Source organism: Penaeus vannamei, chromosome 14 (assembly GCF_042767895.1).
Source record: "Penaeus vannamei isolate JL-2024 chromosome 14, ASM4276789v1, whole genome shotgun sequence".
Lineage (NCBI taxonomy): Eukaryota > Metazoa > Arthropoda > Malacostraca > Decapoda > Penaeidae > Penaeus > Penaeus vannamei.
This window is the reverse complement of record NC_091562.1, coordinates 37,233,741-37,253,740: the sequence shown is the minus strand read 5'-3', so window position 1 is coordinate 37,253,740 and position 20,000 is coordinate 37,233,741. Positions and strand designations below refer to the sequence as shown.

Genomic DNA, 20,000 nt, shown 5'->3' with positions numbered 1-20,000 from the left:
GTACAGACTAACTTAAAAACAAAATCAGCTAAATGAGGTATATTCACTCGCTACCTTTAAGAACCGCAAAAGCAACCCCTGACGACAACAAACCCTTTATATCCCAAAATACACATACACACGCGCGCACAGCAAGCCAAACGCTTATTAAAACCACCGACCAACCCTATCAAAAAAAAAAAAAAAAAAAAAACATTGTTGTCTTACCTGCTGTTATACAATACGCACGGAACAATAAAGCGTTTTGTCATTCGCGCGTGGAACAATTACAGATCCGCTCTGGTGGTCGCGTGATGTGAATTCGTTAATGGGCATATCACCAGGGGGAAGGCTAGATCAGTAGTAACTCCAGGAGGTGTCATGGAGTCCGATTCTATTTTAGGAAAAAAAAAAACATGGGGTTTATTTTCATGTCACAAAAGTTACGGATGCTGTATGAATATGGTCGATCCTTTTGGTCTTTCCAATTTTCAAAAGGGTTGGAAAATAACGATTGTAATGGTTTTATTTGCATCGAACAATCATCAAAACAGACGCCATGACACCTCCTCGAGTTGCTACTGATCTAGCCTTTCCCTCTCATTCTTCTTTTTTTTTCTCTTTCTCTTTCTCCTCCTCTTCCTCTTCCTCTTCTTTCTCCTCCTTCTTTCCCATTTTACCGGATTCATCATCATCCAGCAAGCAGGTTGAGGTCTCGATTAGCGGAGGTTAACTGATTCGAGAAAAGAAGAAGTGCGCCATGCGTCGAGTTATCTTTCGCGGGGAATTGTGGGTAATTTGGTCGTGTGTAGCTGAGTGAATGGTTTGAGTGAATTGGAAATTGGGCTACGAATTCTTTACACGATATTTATGGGATGATGGTGGTTTGGCTAGTTTGTTCTTACATAGATGAAATGGCTGATGTACAGTGTCCTAGCATACACATACAACACTGATTTCGTAAACGTTTGTCTCGTTTTGCTAATGAATTCGTTCTCTTTTTTTTCCTCCTTCCTTTGTTTCTGTTTCTTCTTTTTCTTCTCCTTTTCTTTCACCTTCTTCCCCGCCTTCTCCTCATTCACCTTTGATTTTTAACTTCTCTTCCCCTTCTTCTTAATCTATTTTCTTCTCTTCCTACTACTACTACTCCACCCTTTTTCCTCCACCTTCTCCACCACCAACACCACCACCACCTCCTCCTCCTCCTCCTCCTCCTCCTCCTCCTCCTCCTCCTCCTCCTCCTCCTCCTCAACCACCACCACCTCCTCCTCATCTTCCTCCTCTACCAAGTTCTCATACTCCTTCTCATTCACCTAATCTTCATCCTCATTCACCTCCTCCTCCCCCCCACGTCCTCTTCCCTCACCTCCTCCTCCTACTCCCTTTCATCTCCTTCTCCTCCTACTCCTTCTTTTCCTCCTTCTCCTCCTCCTTCTTCTTCTCCTTCTCCTCCTCCTCCTCCCCCTCCTCCTCGTCTTCCTCTTCCTCCTCCTTCACTACCACTTCCACTTTTTCTTCCCTTTTTCTCTTTCTCCTTCTCTTTTTCTCTTTCTCTTTCTCTTCCTCTTCCTGCTACTCCTCCATCCTCTCCTTCTTTTCCTTCCTTTTCTCCTCCCCCTTCTTCATCCTCACCTTCTTGTGCTTCCTCTTCGTCTCCATCTTCTCATTCTTTTCCCTCTTCTTCTACCTACATAATTATAGAAAGCAATAGGTGTATGTAAAATGATCAGAGGAGCCAGTGCAAGATTGCAGCGAGGGACGTAGGCTGACAGAATCTAATTATATCCCAGTCGAGAGAGCTCCTGGGAGGGCACTGGATGACAAACGAGCGCATGAGAACAGTTGTGAGAGCGCAGAGACAAGCTGTGTCAAGGGAAATACATTTATGAGGCGGGGTAAAAAGGTTGTTAGTAGTTACGAGCTAAGGAGATTGTGAAATATCTGATACCGGTGAGATTATGTTTTTAGTAATGTGTCGACATCGTGGAGAGTCTGTTTCGGAAATGTTGATGAATAACAATGCTTAAGGATGAAGTATTTATCGTAAAGGACTACCAAGGCACACGAGAAAGAATAAAGTTCAAACTTGATAAAGTCGATGAACAAAGAACATCATTCTTTCATATCACCAAAGCCAAAGGTAAACTCATTTCCACAAATGTCTGCCCATGCTATTTCATTTCACCTATACATTTTCTTTTCATATTCCTTTATATGATCTCAAAGACTGACTTCAAGGGGCGGAACAGGAACAGAGGAATCAACTTCATTACCCAACAATTCTGTGCAGAAAGGCCCGGCAGCGTTTGTACGTGTATGTGCTCACAAAGGCAGACACAGAATCCGGAGACCTGGCATGGCGAAGGATACACACGTGTCCATTTCCCAAGTATTCTGGATCTCTTGATTTAAATTGTTCTTCGCGTGCAATCTTTTTTTTTCAGAGCATGTCGACTCGAAGATACTTCTAAAGACTTTTAAAAAACGAATCCCTTTCTCGTTCTTGATGTCTTGCTGTAAACTGTATGTGCCTTTTACGTAATATTTTCTGTTGTCCATACCTAAGGATTAAAAAAAAAAAAAAAAATTGGTTACTCCTTCCACTGACATGATTTATTTACTTCAGTACAAATCAGTTTTGATTCAGATTTGTGAATGTAAGAAATATAAAATCATATTCTCTTCATGTCATATATTAATCATGAAATACGTTACATGTTTTCTAGTGTTGTGACATTTACACCTGTCTTTCTATATTACGTTTCGAAATCGCTTTTTGTAATTAGAAACTGATCTCGTTATTTCAAAAGAGATCCTGATATCACACGCCGTGACACTAAAAATAATTAATGATGTTTAGATATGCTGTTTGTAAGGAATCAGCTGATTAGTCGGTAATGAGCCAATTATTGTCTCTTACATGCTAACAATAACGGTAATAATGATAATGGGAGATGAAAGTTTAGCAATATCAATAATACCAGCGATAAGGAGAGCAAAGCTGATGTTAAAGGAAATAATGATATTACGAACTTGATGGAATATATAAAAAATATATATTTATTCTGTGCGTTAATAACCACTGATTATTCTTGTGCTTGTTTAACGTTCTAAATGGTTATTTCACTCTTACAGTATAATAATAATCTGGAAGTGGTTTGGTGTGGAGGAATCTGTTCGCTAAGGATTATTATTTTTCTTATGTGTCTATTTCCTTTGTTTTTAATGAAAAAGGACGAAGGCGTCTTGGCGAAACAGAAAAATAATGGTGTTTTTTTTCTCTCTCTCGGAATTCAGTTAGTTATTTACCCTTTTCCTTTTTGTCATTTTTATTCCGAAAATATCATGCGTTTTACGTTGGTGTGTTTTTCACTCATTTGCGTCATCATAGTCAATTAACAGCTTTATTTTTTTTTACTGAATGATGTAAGTGACGATGCTGATGATGACAACATGAACCGTAATGTTGACAAATGTAGAAAAGGTGTGAATGAGAATGAATATCTTCGTAATACAAGAGGTAAAATACATCTTTCGTAATGAGAAGATGTTCATTTTGAGTCAAATTTTTTCTGCAGATGATGGCAGGGTTGGCGTGGATAGTTGCCAACTCGGAATTGTTTTTTTATGTTGGAAATACTGGCAAGGTAAACATAATAAACCTTTCGTTGTGGGTAAACTTAGCTATGTCTTTACAAAGTTAGATTTCTTTTTCTGTTAGCAAATTTAAGAGTTGCTTATGAGACGAATAATGTATATTTTAGAAAACCTGAAGCTGTTTCATCATTATTGTCATAAAAGAAAATATCAACTAGATTTAACATTTTAATTTATAAACTAGATTTTACTTAAGTTAGAACATGAAGTCATATATCGTTGCAAGAGAAAAGATTTCATAATTGAGTCTTGTTTTTTTCTTTCTTTGCGAAAACAACACCCATGTCAATGTCAGTATCAGACTGGACTTCAGTAATGTTGACCTCGGCTAAATCATTTTAGTTCTGAAACGATTAGTAGATTTAATTTGGGTTACTTTACATAATCATAAAATTAATAGAAATAACAATAACAAAAGATAAGGCTTTATCTAACAGAAAATTAACATTTTGTCTAGAAATGATAAATGTTAGATTTATTTAGTGTTACTTTACATTATCAGTAATAGAAATAACAATAACAAAAAATAGGGCGTTATCTAACAGGAAATTAACATTTTGTCCAGAAATGATAAAAAAAAAGTTATCTTACCGACCTTCAGTATTCCCTTTCAAATAACCAATGATTTCATTCCCATGTTTCGTATTTTTGTAAAAACATATCAAAAGGGAGAAGAGAATTCCTCTCAACTGAAGCCGGAAGTGTTGGTAAGCTAATTCCCTCCATTGTCCATGAACAAAAAAAAAAAACAAAAAAAAAACAAAATCTGGGAAAACAAAACCAAGCGAGTTTTCTTTTTATACTTTAGTCCCTTTGTATTATTTGGTTCGTGACTCTTTCTTTTGGCCACAACTTTTTTTTTTTTTTTCATCCTCAATTGACAAACCATGCGAAGAGGATGGAAAAATCTTTATTTATTTTGGATAAACAGTCAACGACCTCTTCTTGTTTTCTGAATAAGTTATTTTTCCTTTAATACTTTCTGTGATTGACGTGTATCACAATGAACAGGTATTGGATCAAGCAGAAATCTCATCTTAATTAATTCACTTGAATTGTTGCAGCGTATTAGTTTCTTTTTTTTAATTTGCTTCACACATGAACGCATCCACCCGGTGTTCGGCGTCTTTCGGAAACTTGTCTTATATAGCGAATATTGTTTTTAGCTCTTTGCTCTCTGGTGCATTCCATCTTTACACCGGTGCTTTGATCAGTGACTTTTATATTCTTATCAGCGCTGTCTGTATCTTCATGGTAAATCTTAGGATGTTTTTTGTAGGTTTTTGAGTGTGTATTCTTTGCAGGCATCCTGACTCTTCTGAAGTTTGTCTTCCTCCTACTCCTTCTCCTCCTCCTCCTCCTCTTCCTCTTCCTCTTCCTCCTCCTCTTCCTCCTCCTCCTCCTCCTCCTCCTCCTCCTCTTCCTCCTCCTCCTCTTCCTCCTCCTCTCTTCCTCCTCCTCCTCCTACTCCTCCTCTTCCTCCTAAAGTTTCAGTTTTTGTTTTAAGCTTTTCTTTTCGCTTGAGGGTGACGACTCTTGAAACCCCCTTGACCTTATATGACCTGACCAAAAACTGCTTTGGGGGAATACTTGATTTTCTATTGCTGACAATAATGTGAGATACAACCCATATCCTATCAGATCATGACTACCCTTAACTTCTCCTTCCCTTACTTCAATTTTGTCTTTTTCGATTAGTTTCTTGCAGCAACCTCATCTCTCCACTTTCTGAACACTGAACCCGTCACCGTGTATCAGAGTAATATGTTGGCCCTCCTGTTCAGAGTCTAAGAACTAACTAGTAATATCTTTCCTGTTCAATATTCTTAAGATCGACATTGCACTCTTACACGCCTTTGTCTAAGAACTAACTAGTAATACCTTTTCTGTTCAATATTCTTAAGATCGACACTGTACTCTCACACACCTTTGTCTAAGAACTAATAATATCTTTCCTGTTCAGTATTCTTAAGATCGACACTGTACTCTCACACGTCTTTGTCTAAGAACTAACTAGTAATATCTTTCCTGTTCAATATTCTTAAGATCGACACTGTACTCTCACACGGCTTTCTCTAAGAACTAATAATATCTTTCCTGTTCAATATTCTTAAGATCGACACTGTACACTCACACTGTATAGTCTGTAATGTAATATCCATGACGGAATAATGACTAAATATATATAGCATATGATGTACAGTTGCGGAATTATATTTCAGTACACTTTCTGGGTCCCACTTTTGTACATCTGGCAACCAATCGAAGTAAACATAGCGTAAATAGTATTTTTGTGAATGAGGCTAAAACCCTAGGTATTTGTAACAAAGAGTGTTGGGCATATGTATTCTGTCCTCGAAGTTTTCATGGTGCCGAAAAAATAATAATAAGAACGTCTATTATCTATCAAATAACAAGTGATTCTATCGCAGCGAGAGGACCTACCTATTGATTTTACGCTATTTCCTTGTGTAGAAACCGCTTAGTCTCTATCTGATTAGAGACTCGCCCTCGCTCTCCTGCTCAGACTCGTCCTCGCTAGAATTAGAATAGCACACGTTTTGTTCACGTTAATACACGCTTATCGTACCTGACACTATTTGCGCTTTGCAGTGTATCATTGGCCTTCGATCAACACGCACTGACGATGTTATAGTGAAAGCAGGCGGACTAATTGCTGTTGCATAAAAAATACAATGTAAAAGGCCATACAAAATATGTCCTTTCAGTATGTTTTTTCCCCACAATTCTCTAGTATATAATAGATTCAGGAGGGAGGGTGTATTTGAAAGTGCAATTTGGGAATGTTACTGCGAATCCAGCTCCTGAGATGGATTTGGAACCGTCAGTGTAAACATGAATGCTGGAGGAACGAATGGAGACATGGTCAAGGAAATGAGTGAGAAGGAGCTTAAGAACTAGGAAAAGCAGTGTAGTGAGTCGATAGGCCCCACCGGAAAATTATAATATGTAACTGAAATTCGCTTTTTGAAGAAATAATTGTTGAATCTTTCAACAATCGCTTCGGTCAATCCTGCATTTTTTCTACACACACACTGATATTCACACACACACTTACACAATATAACACATTCTACTGTTTTGCACTGTATCGGATGGTGGCATGGTGGCAGCGACAAGACGTAACGAGAGAGGGAGAGAGAGGGCATTGGGCAAATGCTCTGTCCACTGTAGTTTTGCTTTGTCTCTGAAACATACCTAGTCAGGCTCAAAGAACCAGGAAAACAAGCTATTTAGGGATAAAGAGCAGAAATGACCTTTTATTGAGGTAGAAAGGGAGGGGGGAGAGGAAGACGGAAAGTGAAAAACCACAAGGGAGAGAGAGCGAGAAATTCATGGAAAAAAATCTAACGTGTGAAATAAAAATACTAACAAGGCAACGTAAAAATCTGAAATGAAAAAAACAAATGGAATTATGTGTGAACAAAGAAGAAACGAGAACATTTTTACCACAATAACGCGTGTAGAAAAATAGAACGTAAAAATACAAAATCAGTAACGATTTGTACAGAGAGAAAATAAAACACAAATAGAGTGAGAGCGAGCGAGAGAGAGAGAGAGAGAGAGAGAGAGAGAGAGAGAGAGAGAGAGCGAGAGAGAGAGAGAGAGAGAGAGAGAGAGAGAGAGAGCGAGAGCGAGAGCGAGAGCGAGAGCGAGAGCGAGAGAGAGAGAGAGAGAGAGAGAATCGTTATTTGTGCACCAACTCCATTTAAATACCGAAGTGAGAGAGAGAGAAAAATCGTTATTTGTAACTCGAACGTATCTGAAAGACAACTGCGAGAATTCATGACATTTCACCTCTGTATAGGTCTATTTGTTACGTCACGCATACCTCGGCCAATTCGCTGGTTTTGGGTAGACAGCGTGCAGACGAGAGAAATTTCATCCTTTTCATCCAGTTCCTCTTATACCCGTCTGCATGATTTCCGAATGGCGGCAGATTCTGAAAGGCATAAGGAAATTAATTTTATGACTTGATTCTGTTCAATGGAGTTTTACTTATACATGCATGTGCTGTTCACTCGTCAACTGTAAAGTGAGAATTACTGATGGATGGGATAGCAGTGGGCATATGTGTATGTGTATATAGACAGACAGATAACACACACGTGCTGTATATATATGAATGTGTATGTATCTATGCGCACATACACACACACACACACACACACACACACACACACACACACACACACACACACACACACACACACACACACACATATATATATATATATATATATATATATATATATATATATATATATATATATATATATATATATATATATATATATATATATATATATATATATATATATATATATATATATGCATATGAGAGAGAGAGAGATCGGTTTCCTATATCTTTGTAAAAATTATGTTACTCCCAATGTTGTTGATTTCCGTTTTCATAACCCCATGTTTACACACACCGAAACACATCGTTCGTGGTGCCGCGTGCTTCTGAATCGGGAAATCTCGATGCAAAACGAAAAAAAATGCAGCTACTAAAAAAATTAATGACAACGTATCCCTGTTAAAAACTACTTTATCTTCACTGGACTCCAAAAATAAAATGGATAATAAAAAAGCTTTGATATTTAAAGTAACTTTAACAATGTTACATTATCTCCAAAAGAAATTTTTACGTCTGATAAAACAGGCACGTGATTCAGAGGTGCGCCTATCTCCTCTACAGAAAAATGACAACACTAATAATTACCAAACCAAATAAGGGTCGTGTTGTGTTGTCATCTTAAACAGGTGTGATTATAAGCTAAAGATCATGAATATTCACAGTAACCACTAAATTCAAACGACTCACCACTGAGGTATCAACTGGCTCGTTATTCCTGGAGGATAAGTTAAAAAGACTACCTCAGTACCATTAAAACCAATTAATATAATTTTCATACGCCTTCTGACCACCCATTTCTGACATATATTAACACGAAACATGCGAGAATCACATTTAACTGTGAGATGAAGGAAAATACATTACCGTTTTTGGAGACGCTTGTCACCAATGACAATAGTATCTTCCACACAAGAGAGCATTATAACATTCCTATTACTGAATGTAAGGGTAGGTCTACATTCAGCTACTGTCCTCTCCCACCACTCTTCGCATCGCCCCCACCTCGTCCCAGACTCTCTGGCGCCTCTCCACCCGTCCACCTACCGTCTCGCTCTCGCCTAATCAGTTACCAAATACAATGGACATTGTCTGAGATATGTAAAATATTTCTGAAAAAGAAACATTGCACAGAGACGGACGGACATAAGAAAAACAAATAGACAAAAAGAAATGGAAATAGACAAACGTATTTCAGAAGAAAACAACTCATACCTACCTACTGATATTCTACATTCAGTGCATACAACCAATTTACTCCTATAAATGTACAGTTTTGGTAAACGATACAAAGCAGTTTATTTATGCTGCTGCTGCTGCTGCTGCTGCTGCTGCTGCTGCTGCTGCTCCTCCTCCTCCTCCTCCTCCTCCCCCAATGTGTATTCATTATAGCTGTACCTATATCCATCTATATATATGTATATTTATATTTTTTTTCCTTATTTCGAAGCCACACACACAGACACATACACACACGCACACATACACACACATACACACACACACACAAATATATATATATATATATATATATATATATATATATATATATATATATATATGTATATATATACAATTCATATTTATATATATACATATATACATATATATATATATAATATATATATATATACACAGACACACACACACACACACACACACACACACACACACACACACACACACACACACACACACATATATATATATATATATATATATATATATATAGATATAGAGATAGATATATATACATGTGTGTGTGTATGTACATATATATATATATATATATATATATATATATATATATATATATATATATATATATATATATGCACATACACCTGTGTGTACATATATATATGGACACACACACACAATCCTTTGCCCGTTGTTGCCGTGTGGGGGGGGGAGGGGGGGAGATTGAGACCCAATGCAGGGGTCTCCCTTGCCTTGGGCCTCATCCCTCGACAACAAATTTTACATGGTCTTTTCTCCCTCCTACTCTTTCGCTTCCGTCCCTTCTCCTACCTCTTCTACTGTCTATTTCCTAAGGTGTAAGAGCCGAAAGGATGAAAGGCTGACCTTCTGCCAGTCTTGAACGGCCTGTGTGAACCATGGGCACAATGTTGCTCTGCCGTAGGTGTCTAGCCCTGAAGAGTGGACTGTTTATTTCCCCAATATGATAAAGTGCGTGTAGCTGTGTGTGTGTGTGTGTGTGTGTGTGTGTGTGTGTGTGTGTGTGTGTGTGTGTGTGTGTGTGTGCATATCTATATAACGCACACACACTCACAGACACACACAGCCACACACATACACACAAATATTTATATATACCTTTGTGTGTGTATATGTTTTTTTTTTGTGTGTGTATGTGTGGTCGTGTGCGTGTGTTTGAGTTTGCTATTGTTTATTGCACATTATAACTATCATCATTTCATTATCATTACTCTGTTGAAATTTAAGTAACGATTTAAGTCATCTAAAATTCCAGTGAATATCAGTATTTGCCTTATACCGGCAGCCCTGTCAGAACCTATTAATTTTTTGTCCTAGCAACCAGGCAACAAACTGCATTTCAAAGGCTTTATGGGCTATTAAAGTTATGCAGATAAAAGTACATTACATTAGAGCTTATCGGTTTGCCTGTGTTATCAGCCTCCCGAAACCACCAGACTTGTCCTTATCAGTGGAATGCCAGACTGCAAAAGTTTCAGTGATAAGGCAACACGTTAATGCCGGATATTATTTTTTTGGGGTAAGGTACTGGTCCTGCAATTACTGTGGATGTTTTGTCCGCTGTGTTCACACATCTAATCTCTAAAAAGTATGTATATTTATTGTTCGTCATGAATCTGTTTGCTATTGCAAGTGATGTTCACAGTTGCCATCATATGTAGCATCATGACCATTTTCATGACCACTCAAGGTTTGTCAGCACTTCTCATGCATTTCCATGTACTTTAAACCCACACCGAGTGTCATTAAATTCGAAACACAAGTGGATTTGCTAAGATTCCATCTCGGATGGAAATGAATGAGAAAAAAATCAGTTACATAATCTTCTTTCCCTTTCCCACTATTAAGAATCAACTCTTCACTACTTCACACTTCTAGGTGTAAGATAACACGCTCAGCCCATGTTACACGAAGTATATATCATACACATAGGTTTCGGCAAGATTGCTGCTGTTCCCAAACAAGCGGACAGTGTGTCCCAGCTGACTGAACATGTTTTGAACGCGTTGCCGCAGCCTCAGGTGTTGCGAACAAGGTGTATACTTGTGTATGTATGTACATTGTATTATGCATAGAACTATATAAATAGGGAAGTTTTTTTTTGTGTGTGTACGTTTGTTTCCATTGTAGGTTATTTTAACACGATTAAAAAAAAAAAAGTTATATTGTGAGGCAAATTATCTTTTTAATTCTAAAATGTCAGAATTATCTTTTTAATTTTGAAATGTCAAAATTATCTTTTTAATTCTGAAATGTCATAAAAATCATGATGAATAGCAATATATTTTGTTTTGTATAAAAAAAATTATATCTTTAAAAAGCCAGGTAATCATGTAAGTGCAGGGTTTTATTGTATAAAAATAGTTTTGTTTGTTTTTTATCAAACCATGATTATGATGATGGTGATGGTGATGATGATGATGATGGTGATGATGATGATGATGATGATGATGATGATGGTAATGATGATGATGATGATAATGACGATGATAATGATGATGATTATGGTAATGATAATGATGATGATGGTGATGATGATGATGATGATGGTGATGATGATGATAATAATTATGATGATAATGATGATGATGATAATGATGATGATGATGATGATAATGATGATGATAATGATGATGATAATGATGATGATAATGATGATGATGATGGTGGTGGTGGTGGTGTTGATGATGATAGTGGTGGAGATGATAATGATGGTAATGATAATGGTGGTGGTGATGTTATGATGGTGGTGGTGATGATAATGATGGTGGTGATGATGGTGATGATAATGATGGTGGAGGTGATAATGATGGTGTTGGTGGTGATGGTGTTGGTGATGATGAGGATGGTGATGATGGTGGCGATGATGATGGTGGTGATGGTGATGATAGTAATGATGGAGAGGAAAGGAGGAGGAAGAGGACGTAATGAAATGATGGTAATACTAGTGACGATAATAATAGTAATGATATTACTTAAGTAACGACTTTTCTTATAGGAAAAAAAAACTGTAATAATGATATTAGCAAAAGCAACAATAATGATAACAATGAAACGAGTGATATTACTAGCTGCCAAACTAAATACAGTCATTATAACAAAGTAATACTGATGATTATGATGATACTGTAACACCACCACAAATAATAATAATGATAATCGTAATGCTACTACTGCTACTGCTAATGATAATAATAATGACTATAATAACAGTAATGATGTTGATAATGATAACATTAATGATGGTGATAATGATGCTAACAAAAATAATATTGATAATAATAACAAAACAACAACGATATTGTTAATCTTTTATAGCACGGCCAAAACAACGATAAAATGAAACGGAAAAATATACGTCAACAATAATATTCTCGTTATTCTACCTGTTTTGGGGATAGAATACTTACCAAAGCAATTACCCAATAAAGATAATTTTAAAAAATAAGGGAACTCTCCTGAATGTGAGGGAGAAAGGGGGTTAAAGATGTATAATGTGAAATTGCATCGAGTCCCCATACCTGGTACGTATCCCCTAATATGCTACTGTAATTAGGTGGTTTAGACAGACGGATGTGGTATCGTGGGTTGGGAGATTTTTGTTTGTTTGTTTTATATATAATTCTGTCATTATTGTAGTTGCTTGTTGTGGCTGTAGTTGTTTTGTCGTACTGGTGTCATATCCAATGCCTGCCAAACTTTACTCCTGTAATCCCTGTCACCTTGTTGAGAAGCTAACAATTTGTTCTTAAATTTCTTGCGCACATGAATTCCTACATTAAGATTACTTTATTTGTTAGAAAGTACTTTTTATATCTATTTTCTTTACTAATTTTGTATAATAAGTTTTAGAATATATTAGTTCAAACGTGTTAGTCCCTTACAGGCTGGACATGATGGATGTGTGTCTGGCTTGTGATTGGCCGAAATTTCCTAAAAACCGCATTAAACAGGATCTGTGATTGGCTACAGCATATCCCACATCGTATGATATATAAAGGCAATGTAAATGTTACAGCAGGTGAAAAAAAGAAGTTTGTATATGCAAATTAAAGTCCGCGTCGGAACACAATTGCCGCAAGATAGGTAAAGACTCCAGCGCGCCAAAATTTAACGGTTTTCTTTTGTCTCAAGCCCCTGGTGAGTGTGGGTAAATTTAAGGCTCCAGTGATGGCAACAATAAACATCCTGCTCAGCTTTTGTGTTGTTTCATTTCTGGAAGTTTATCCTTTTTCATGCAAGATGACATTTTCTGCATCACTGCAAACAAAAATAGAGATGTGGTAAACGCATTGAAATATATATTGATGGATCGTGAGAATTACAAATAATAAGAATAATAAAAGCAGATACATGTGGAAGGTTTCGTTGCAAATGAACAACGAATTGAAAGCTATATACAGCCTGCATAGTGTATATATATATATATATATATATATATATATATATATATATATATATATATATATATATATATTTTTTTTTTTTTTTTTTTTTTTTTTTTTTTTTTTTTTTTTTTTTTTTTTTTACATTGATTTGTGCTCTACATATCTTACTTTGATTACCTTGGTTAAAGGAAATACATTTTCACTGTTATTCCCCGCTTTGCTTTTTATCTAATAGTTTAAAGATTCGGCCTTCAATGTGAAATCAGATGTCTGATATATGCTAATAGAACTTTTTAACACGAAATTGAGATAACTCCGAGATGAAAATGACTCGGGTTTCACAATAAACTTGCAAACTCTTCCCGCGACAAAAATGAGATGATATAAGTTTAGATTCTGTTCGTAGGTTTTCTCGCGTCGGAGTCGTCCTGGCTTCCCAATACCATAATGAACTGTGTTCGTCCTATTCTCTTTGATTTCTCCTTCTATTTATCTTTATTCCATCATCATTCTTACTTGTAATACCTTGTAGTTTGTGTAGCATGACTAATATGATTTCGAATCCGACTGGGGAACTATATGCATTATTATTAAGTATTTCTGTTCGAACACTTGGAAACTGCCGCTCATTTGTTTAAACAAAGGTGTTCGGAAATGGCGGGAATTTTTTTTTACAGAAAATGGATAAACATAAACTTCTGGAGAGTGTATTGTGGATGTGGTAATGATGTAGTTAAGGGGTTACAAGTATATAATAAGACTTATAGGAAATATAATTGTTTACGTTCTCCAAATCTGCAAGAGTATAGAAAACGCAGATAGAGTCATTAACCCTCCATGGAAATCTTTGAAAGGTTTTATGCATTTTTTTAATACGTTGATGGCCATGTATAAACGAGAGAAAAAATAACGATTCCTATCAAGACTCAGGAAAAATACCATCTTTTCCTATAAAAAAAAAAAACCAGCTTACTCATATCGAGTCTTTTGAAACCGAAATTGTGTTTACTTAGTATATCTCCCATAATTGGATTCCATTTGAAAAGTCAGGCCACATAACATGATATCATTAGCTTAATAGATCACAAAAAAATAGTCACTGTAGCTTAATTTAGATATAACTGAATACGTTCTTAGCAACAGAAGATGCATATATATGATCCAAATTTTATTTCGAAATCAAAATCATATAAGCATAAGTTTGATTTTAATAAGACAGATCTTAGTGAAAAAGTATTTTTTATTTTTTTTATAAAACACACACACACACACACACACACACACAGAGAGAGAGAGAGAGAGAGAGAGAGAGAGAGAGAGAGAGAGAGAGAGAGAGAGAGAGAGAGAGAGAGAGAGTCAGAGAAAGAGAGAGAGAGAGAGAGTCAGAGAAAGAGAGAGAGAGAGAGTAGAAGAGAATGAGAGAGAGAGACAGAAAGAGAAAGAGAGTCAGAGAAAGAGAGAGAGTCAGAGAAAGAGAGAGAGAGAGATAAAACGAGAGAATGAGAGAAATAGATATATGGATATAGATATGTGTGCATGTGTGTCCTTTTGGTTAAATGTAAAAAGATTAATCTGCTGAAAATATGTACCCCAGCATTCTGTCCGGACGTTGTGTGAAGCCATTGCGACCACGAAAAAAATCCTGATAAAGCTATTGAAAGATAAGAGAAAAATGTTGCTTATTCTGCCTATTCATATTCATTTATCGATTTGCATTTTTCGTATTCGTGTTCCAAAGAACGAAATAGAGATTTTACTTGATTTGATAAATTTAGAAAGAGAGAGAGAGGGGGGAGGGAGAGACAGAAGCAGAGAAAGAGAGAGAGAAAGAGAGAGACAGAGAGAGAGTGAGAGAGAGGGGGGGAGAGTCAGAGAGAGAGAGAGAGAGAGAGAGAGAGAGAGAGAGAGAGAGAGAGAGAGAGAGAGAGAGAGAGAGAGAGAGAGAGAGAGAGAGAGAAAGATTGTGAGAGAGAGAGAGAGAGAGAGGGAAAAAAAAAGAGAGAGAGAGAAAAAGAAAGTGAGAGAGGGAGGAAGAAAGAGAGAGAGGGAAAAAGAAAGAGAGAGAGAGAAAAAAGAAAGAAAGAGAGAGAGAGAGAGAGAGAGAATGAGAGAAAGAGAGAGAGAGAGAGAATGAGACAGAGAAAGAGAGAGAGACAGAGGCAGAAAAAGAGAGAGAGAAAGAAAGAGACAGACAGACAGAGAGAGAAACAGACAGAGAAAGAGACAGAGAAAGTAAGAGCGACAGAGGCAGAGACTGAAACAGAGAGAGAAAAGATGAAAGCGAGAGGCGGAAGAAAATTGCGCCATCTATTGGCTATGTTTGGAAACACATGGCTGGCAGGAACCCGTTAACGATCAAGTGAATGACGGGATCTCCTCTGCCAAGGCTGTTTCACTAACAGTTCTAAGAATGGAGTTTCATTTTTGTTTTGGAGTTTGGACGCGACATAGTAATTTAGATTAATGTCAGATTAATTTCTTTTCCTTTCGTATACTCTAATAATCAGTTTTCGCTAAAAAAAAAAATAAAAAAAATAAAAAAAAAAAATAATAATAATAAATGAATAAATAGATAAAAATAAAAGATAATTAAAAATAATTGATCTAATACTGCAGAAGTGTTCTATAGATAGATGTCTGATGATTTATATGATAACGGTGACTTCATGGTATTCATAACATAACAGAACCAATAATAAAGACTTGTGATAGAAGGTTTACATGTCATTCTCCTTCTTTATTATTTCTTATTGTATTTCTTCCCTCAGTTCCTCTCTTCCTTCTGTACCTCCTCTCTCCCTTTCCTCATATCTCCTTCCCTCTCTCCTTTCCTATCTGGTTCCTTTACTCCTATTCATCCTCCCTTCTTTCTTCTCTTCCTCTCTTCTTCCTATTCTCCTTCTTCTCTTTCTTCTCTTCCTCCCTTCCTTTTTTCTCTTCCTCTCCTCTTCCTTCTCTTTTTCCCTTTTCTTCCTTTCTTCCTCCCTTCATTTTTTCGCTTCCCCTCTGCTTCCTAATTTCCCTACCTTCCTTCTCCTCTTCCCCTCCTCTTCCTCTTCCTTCCTTCCTGCGAGCTTCCCAACCCTTCCTTTCTTTCCCCTTAACCCCCTCCCCACCCCCCTTCCTTCTCACTGCCCCTCCCCCCTTCCCTCTCACTTCCCCCTTCCCTCTCACTCCCCCCCCCTTCCCTCTCACTCCCCCACCACTTCCCTCTCACTCCCCCCTCCCCCTTCCCTCTCTCTCCTTCCCGATAATAAACATTAAAATCGAGTTTAAAATAGTTTGCGTTGACCATTGGCTTCACTCCGGAGACTCTTTCTCCCTCGTTCTCCGCCCCGTGATGGAGTTTAACGTTCAATTGCTTTCTCCAATAACAACATGAGTTAATTTTCACTGCCATGACGACAAGGTTCTCATATATTATTATCATGAGATTGTTCAAAACTTGGCTGAAAAGTGATCCGTGGTAATGAGGGGGGAAGAGAGTGGGTGAGTTGTTGAGAGAGAGAGGGGGGGAGGTGAGAGGGAGAGAGAGAGGGGGAGGGGGTAGATAGATGGAGAGAGAGAGAGGGGAGGTGAGAGGGAGAGAGAGAGGGGGAGGGGATAGATAGATGGAGAGAGAGAGAGAGGGGGGAGGTGAGAGGGAGAGAGAGAGAGGGAGGGGATAGATAGATGGAGAGAGAGAGAGAGAGAGAGAGAGAGAGAGAGATAAAGAAAGAGGGGGAGGGGATAGATAGATAGATAGATAGATAGATAGAGAGCGAGAGAGAGAGAGAGAGAATGAGAGAGAGATAGGTGGATAGAGGGGAGGGAGGTAGGGAGAGAAAGAGAGAGAGAGAAAAAGAAAGAAAGAGAGGGGGAGGGGATAGATAGATAGATAGAGAGAGAGAGAGATAGGTGGATAGAGGGGAGAGGAGGGAGGTAGGGCAAGAAAGAGAGAGAGAGAAAGAAAGAGAGGGAGGGAGAGAGAGGGGGAGGGGATAGATAGATAGAGAGAGAGAGAGAGAGATAGGTGGATAGAGGGGGGAGTAGGGAGGTAGGGCGAGAAAGAGAGAGAGAGAAAGAAAGAGAGAGGGAGAGAGAGGTGGAGGGGATTGATAGAGAGAGAGAGAGAGAGAGAGAGATAGGTGGATAGAGGGGAGGGGAGGGAGGTAGGGCGAGAAAGAGAGGGAGACAAATAAAGAAAGAGAAGGAGAAAGGGCGAGAAAAAGAGAGAGACTGACAGAGAGACAGACAGACAGAGTGTGAGAGAAGTACTTCTATAAAAAAAAATTTAATCACAGTTTTAAAATAATTATTTTTCCTTTCTGTGTAAAAGTACTTACTGATATTATGACCATTTTTACGTAGAGGAAAAAAATACTTGAATATTCAATAAAATGGATAAAAGATAACCCAAACGAATTGATAATTGAATATTGGATAAAAAAAAAAAATGTGTTCTGAAATACAAGAGCCAATTATACCGGAAAATGTGTATATTTTTCAGGCTTCCAGCATAGCAATAGAAGAATACTGATGATGCCATATATCAGTGAAAATAAGTTAGATGCGCGAAAAACAAGGACTTACATAACATATAGAGATAATACATGTTTCATACATAAGCTTACAAAACACTTTTATACCTAACTGTACAAGCGCTGCTGAAAATGTGATTAGTTTCGTTTCCCCTTTTCTGTGATTCGTATGTACTCTATGTACAAACTGTACATGTATATTGGCCTTACTTTTCCATCTGGTCTTGAGTACTTCCTGTGAGACTGCTTTGATATATGCCTTATTAATTTTTAATAGAGGACGTTTTATTTTCGATGAAGTCATTTGGCAGTTAATTACTTGTCAGTAAGAAATATATATTTTTTTGTCTTTCGCTCTTTAAAGACTATTTTTGTTTTGTTTTTTGGATTAACAGTAATCGTTTTCTGTTGAATTTTACAGCGTTGGCGTATATAAAGTGTTCTAAGAAAATTTGAAAATATTTTTCTGTTAGTATTCAGTTTACATATCATATACAGCAGCAATATCCATATCCAATATCCATAAGCTAAAGTCACTTCATTTTGATGGAATATGGGGTGATAATTGACAATATAGAAATTAAAGAATCACACATACACAAGAGGCATTATATTACGAATTTATTTGATTCCTATTCTAGTGCAATTAGTATCAATTATCATTATCCTTTTTGTTCCTCCAATCTCTCGTTCGTTGCTATCGAGGGAGGGGGAAGGGGGAGGGGGGGATGAGGCCCAGTGTTAGGGATCACCTTGGACCTCAACTAAATTTTTTGTGGACATTTCTTCTCCCCTTTTCTTTTTTTTCCTTCTCTCTTTTTCATCCCCTTCTTCTGTCCATATCCACAGGTGTGAGAGCTGGCTTTGTGTCAGTCCTGAACGGTCTTCGGCCTTGGTTTGCTCTTCTCTCTTCACCCTTTTCACGACCATGCTTACGTACAGATCTCTGCAAGCTTTGACGTCTAACATGTTTTGTCCTAATCATTAACTCGTCTTACCCTTTACGCCTCAATATCTTATCATAGTTCACCCTTTTTCGTAAGACTATTTTACCATGGTTTACTCTTTTAGCTTCAATATTTTATTATAGTTTACTCTTTTAGCCTCAATATTCTATCACAGTTTACCCTTCATGTTACACTCTTTTTATAGATTACCCTTTATCGTCACAATATTTTATCACAATTTACCCTTTTCGCCATAATATTCAATCATAGTTCACTCTTTTTTGACACAATATTTATCATAGTTTAGTTTACCCTTCTTGCCACACTATTTTATCATAGTTTACCCTTTCCGCCTCAATGTTTTATCATAGTTTACCCTATTCGTCACACTATTTTATCATGGATTACTCTTTTAGCCTCAATATTTTTTATCAAGGTGCTGTATGACCTCTCCTTACCTTTGGGTTTCGACCCTAAACCATCTTACCGCTTTTTTTATTTTTGAATACGCTCCTTATGACCTTATATGATGACGCGACAAAAAAAAAAAAAAAAAAAAAAAAAACACACACACACACACACAAAATGTATATATATATTGTTATGCTCAGTATCATCACCATTATTACCATTATTATTGTGGTTATCATCCTCCTTATGACCTTAGATGATGACGCGACAAAAAAAAAAAAAAATGTATATATATATTGTTATGCTCAGTATCATCACCATTATTACCATTATTATTGTCGTTATCATCCTCATCCTTCACTTCGCGGCAAGGACATTGTACCGAAGTAAAACCGTCACTTTATGCCCATCTATTATTCAGACGTCTATCCGAGAAAGAAAGTTCACGAAGAAAGGTAAAAGAGGAGGAGAAAGGGGGAAGGGGATAATTAAAGAAGAAAGGGCGAGGTAGAAGAGGAAGAGGAAAGGGGAAGGGGATAATTGAAGAAGAAAGGGCGAGGTAGAAGAGGAAGAAAAGGGAGAAGGGGATAATTAAAGAAGAAAGGGCGAGAGTAAAAAGCAAGGAAGGGGGTAATCAAAGAAGAAAGGGGTTAAGGTGGCTTAAATGGAAGAGGAAAAGGGGGAAGAGGAAACGGAGGGG

General features: G+C 37.2%; 1 protein-coding gene across 1 annotated transcript in view; it reads right to left on the bottom strand.

Moving 5' to 3' along the window:
• The window catches only part of LOC113808722 (uncharacterized), a 24,441-nt gene extending 14,527 nt beyond the window's left edge, over positions 1–9,914 (bottom strand). Inside the window, exons 1-5 of the mRNA XM_070129508.1 lie at positions 9,881–9,914; positions 8,663–8,699; positions 8,486–8,513; positions 7,490–7,600; positions 1,750–1,900 (exon numbers count right to left, since the gene is read on the bottom strand). Of these exons, the coding sequence (XP_069985609.1) occupies positions 1,750–1,900; positions 7,490–7,600; positions 8,486–8,513; positions 8,663–8,699; positions 9,881–9,914 (361 nt within the window). The remainder of the gene's footprint in view (positions 1–1,749; positions 1,901–7,489; positions 7,601–8,485; positions 8,514–8,662; positions 8,700–9,880) is intronic.
• Between the last annotated feature and the right edge of the window lie 10,086 nt (positions 9,915–20,000).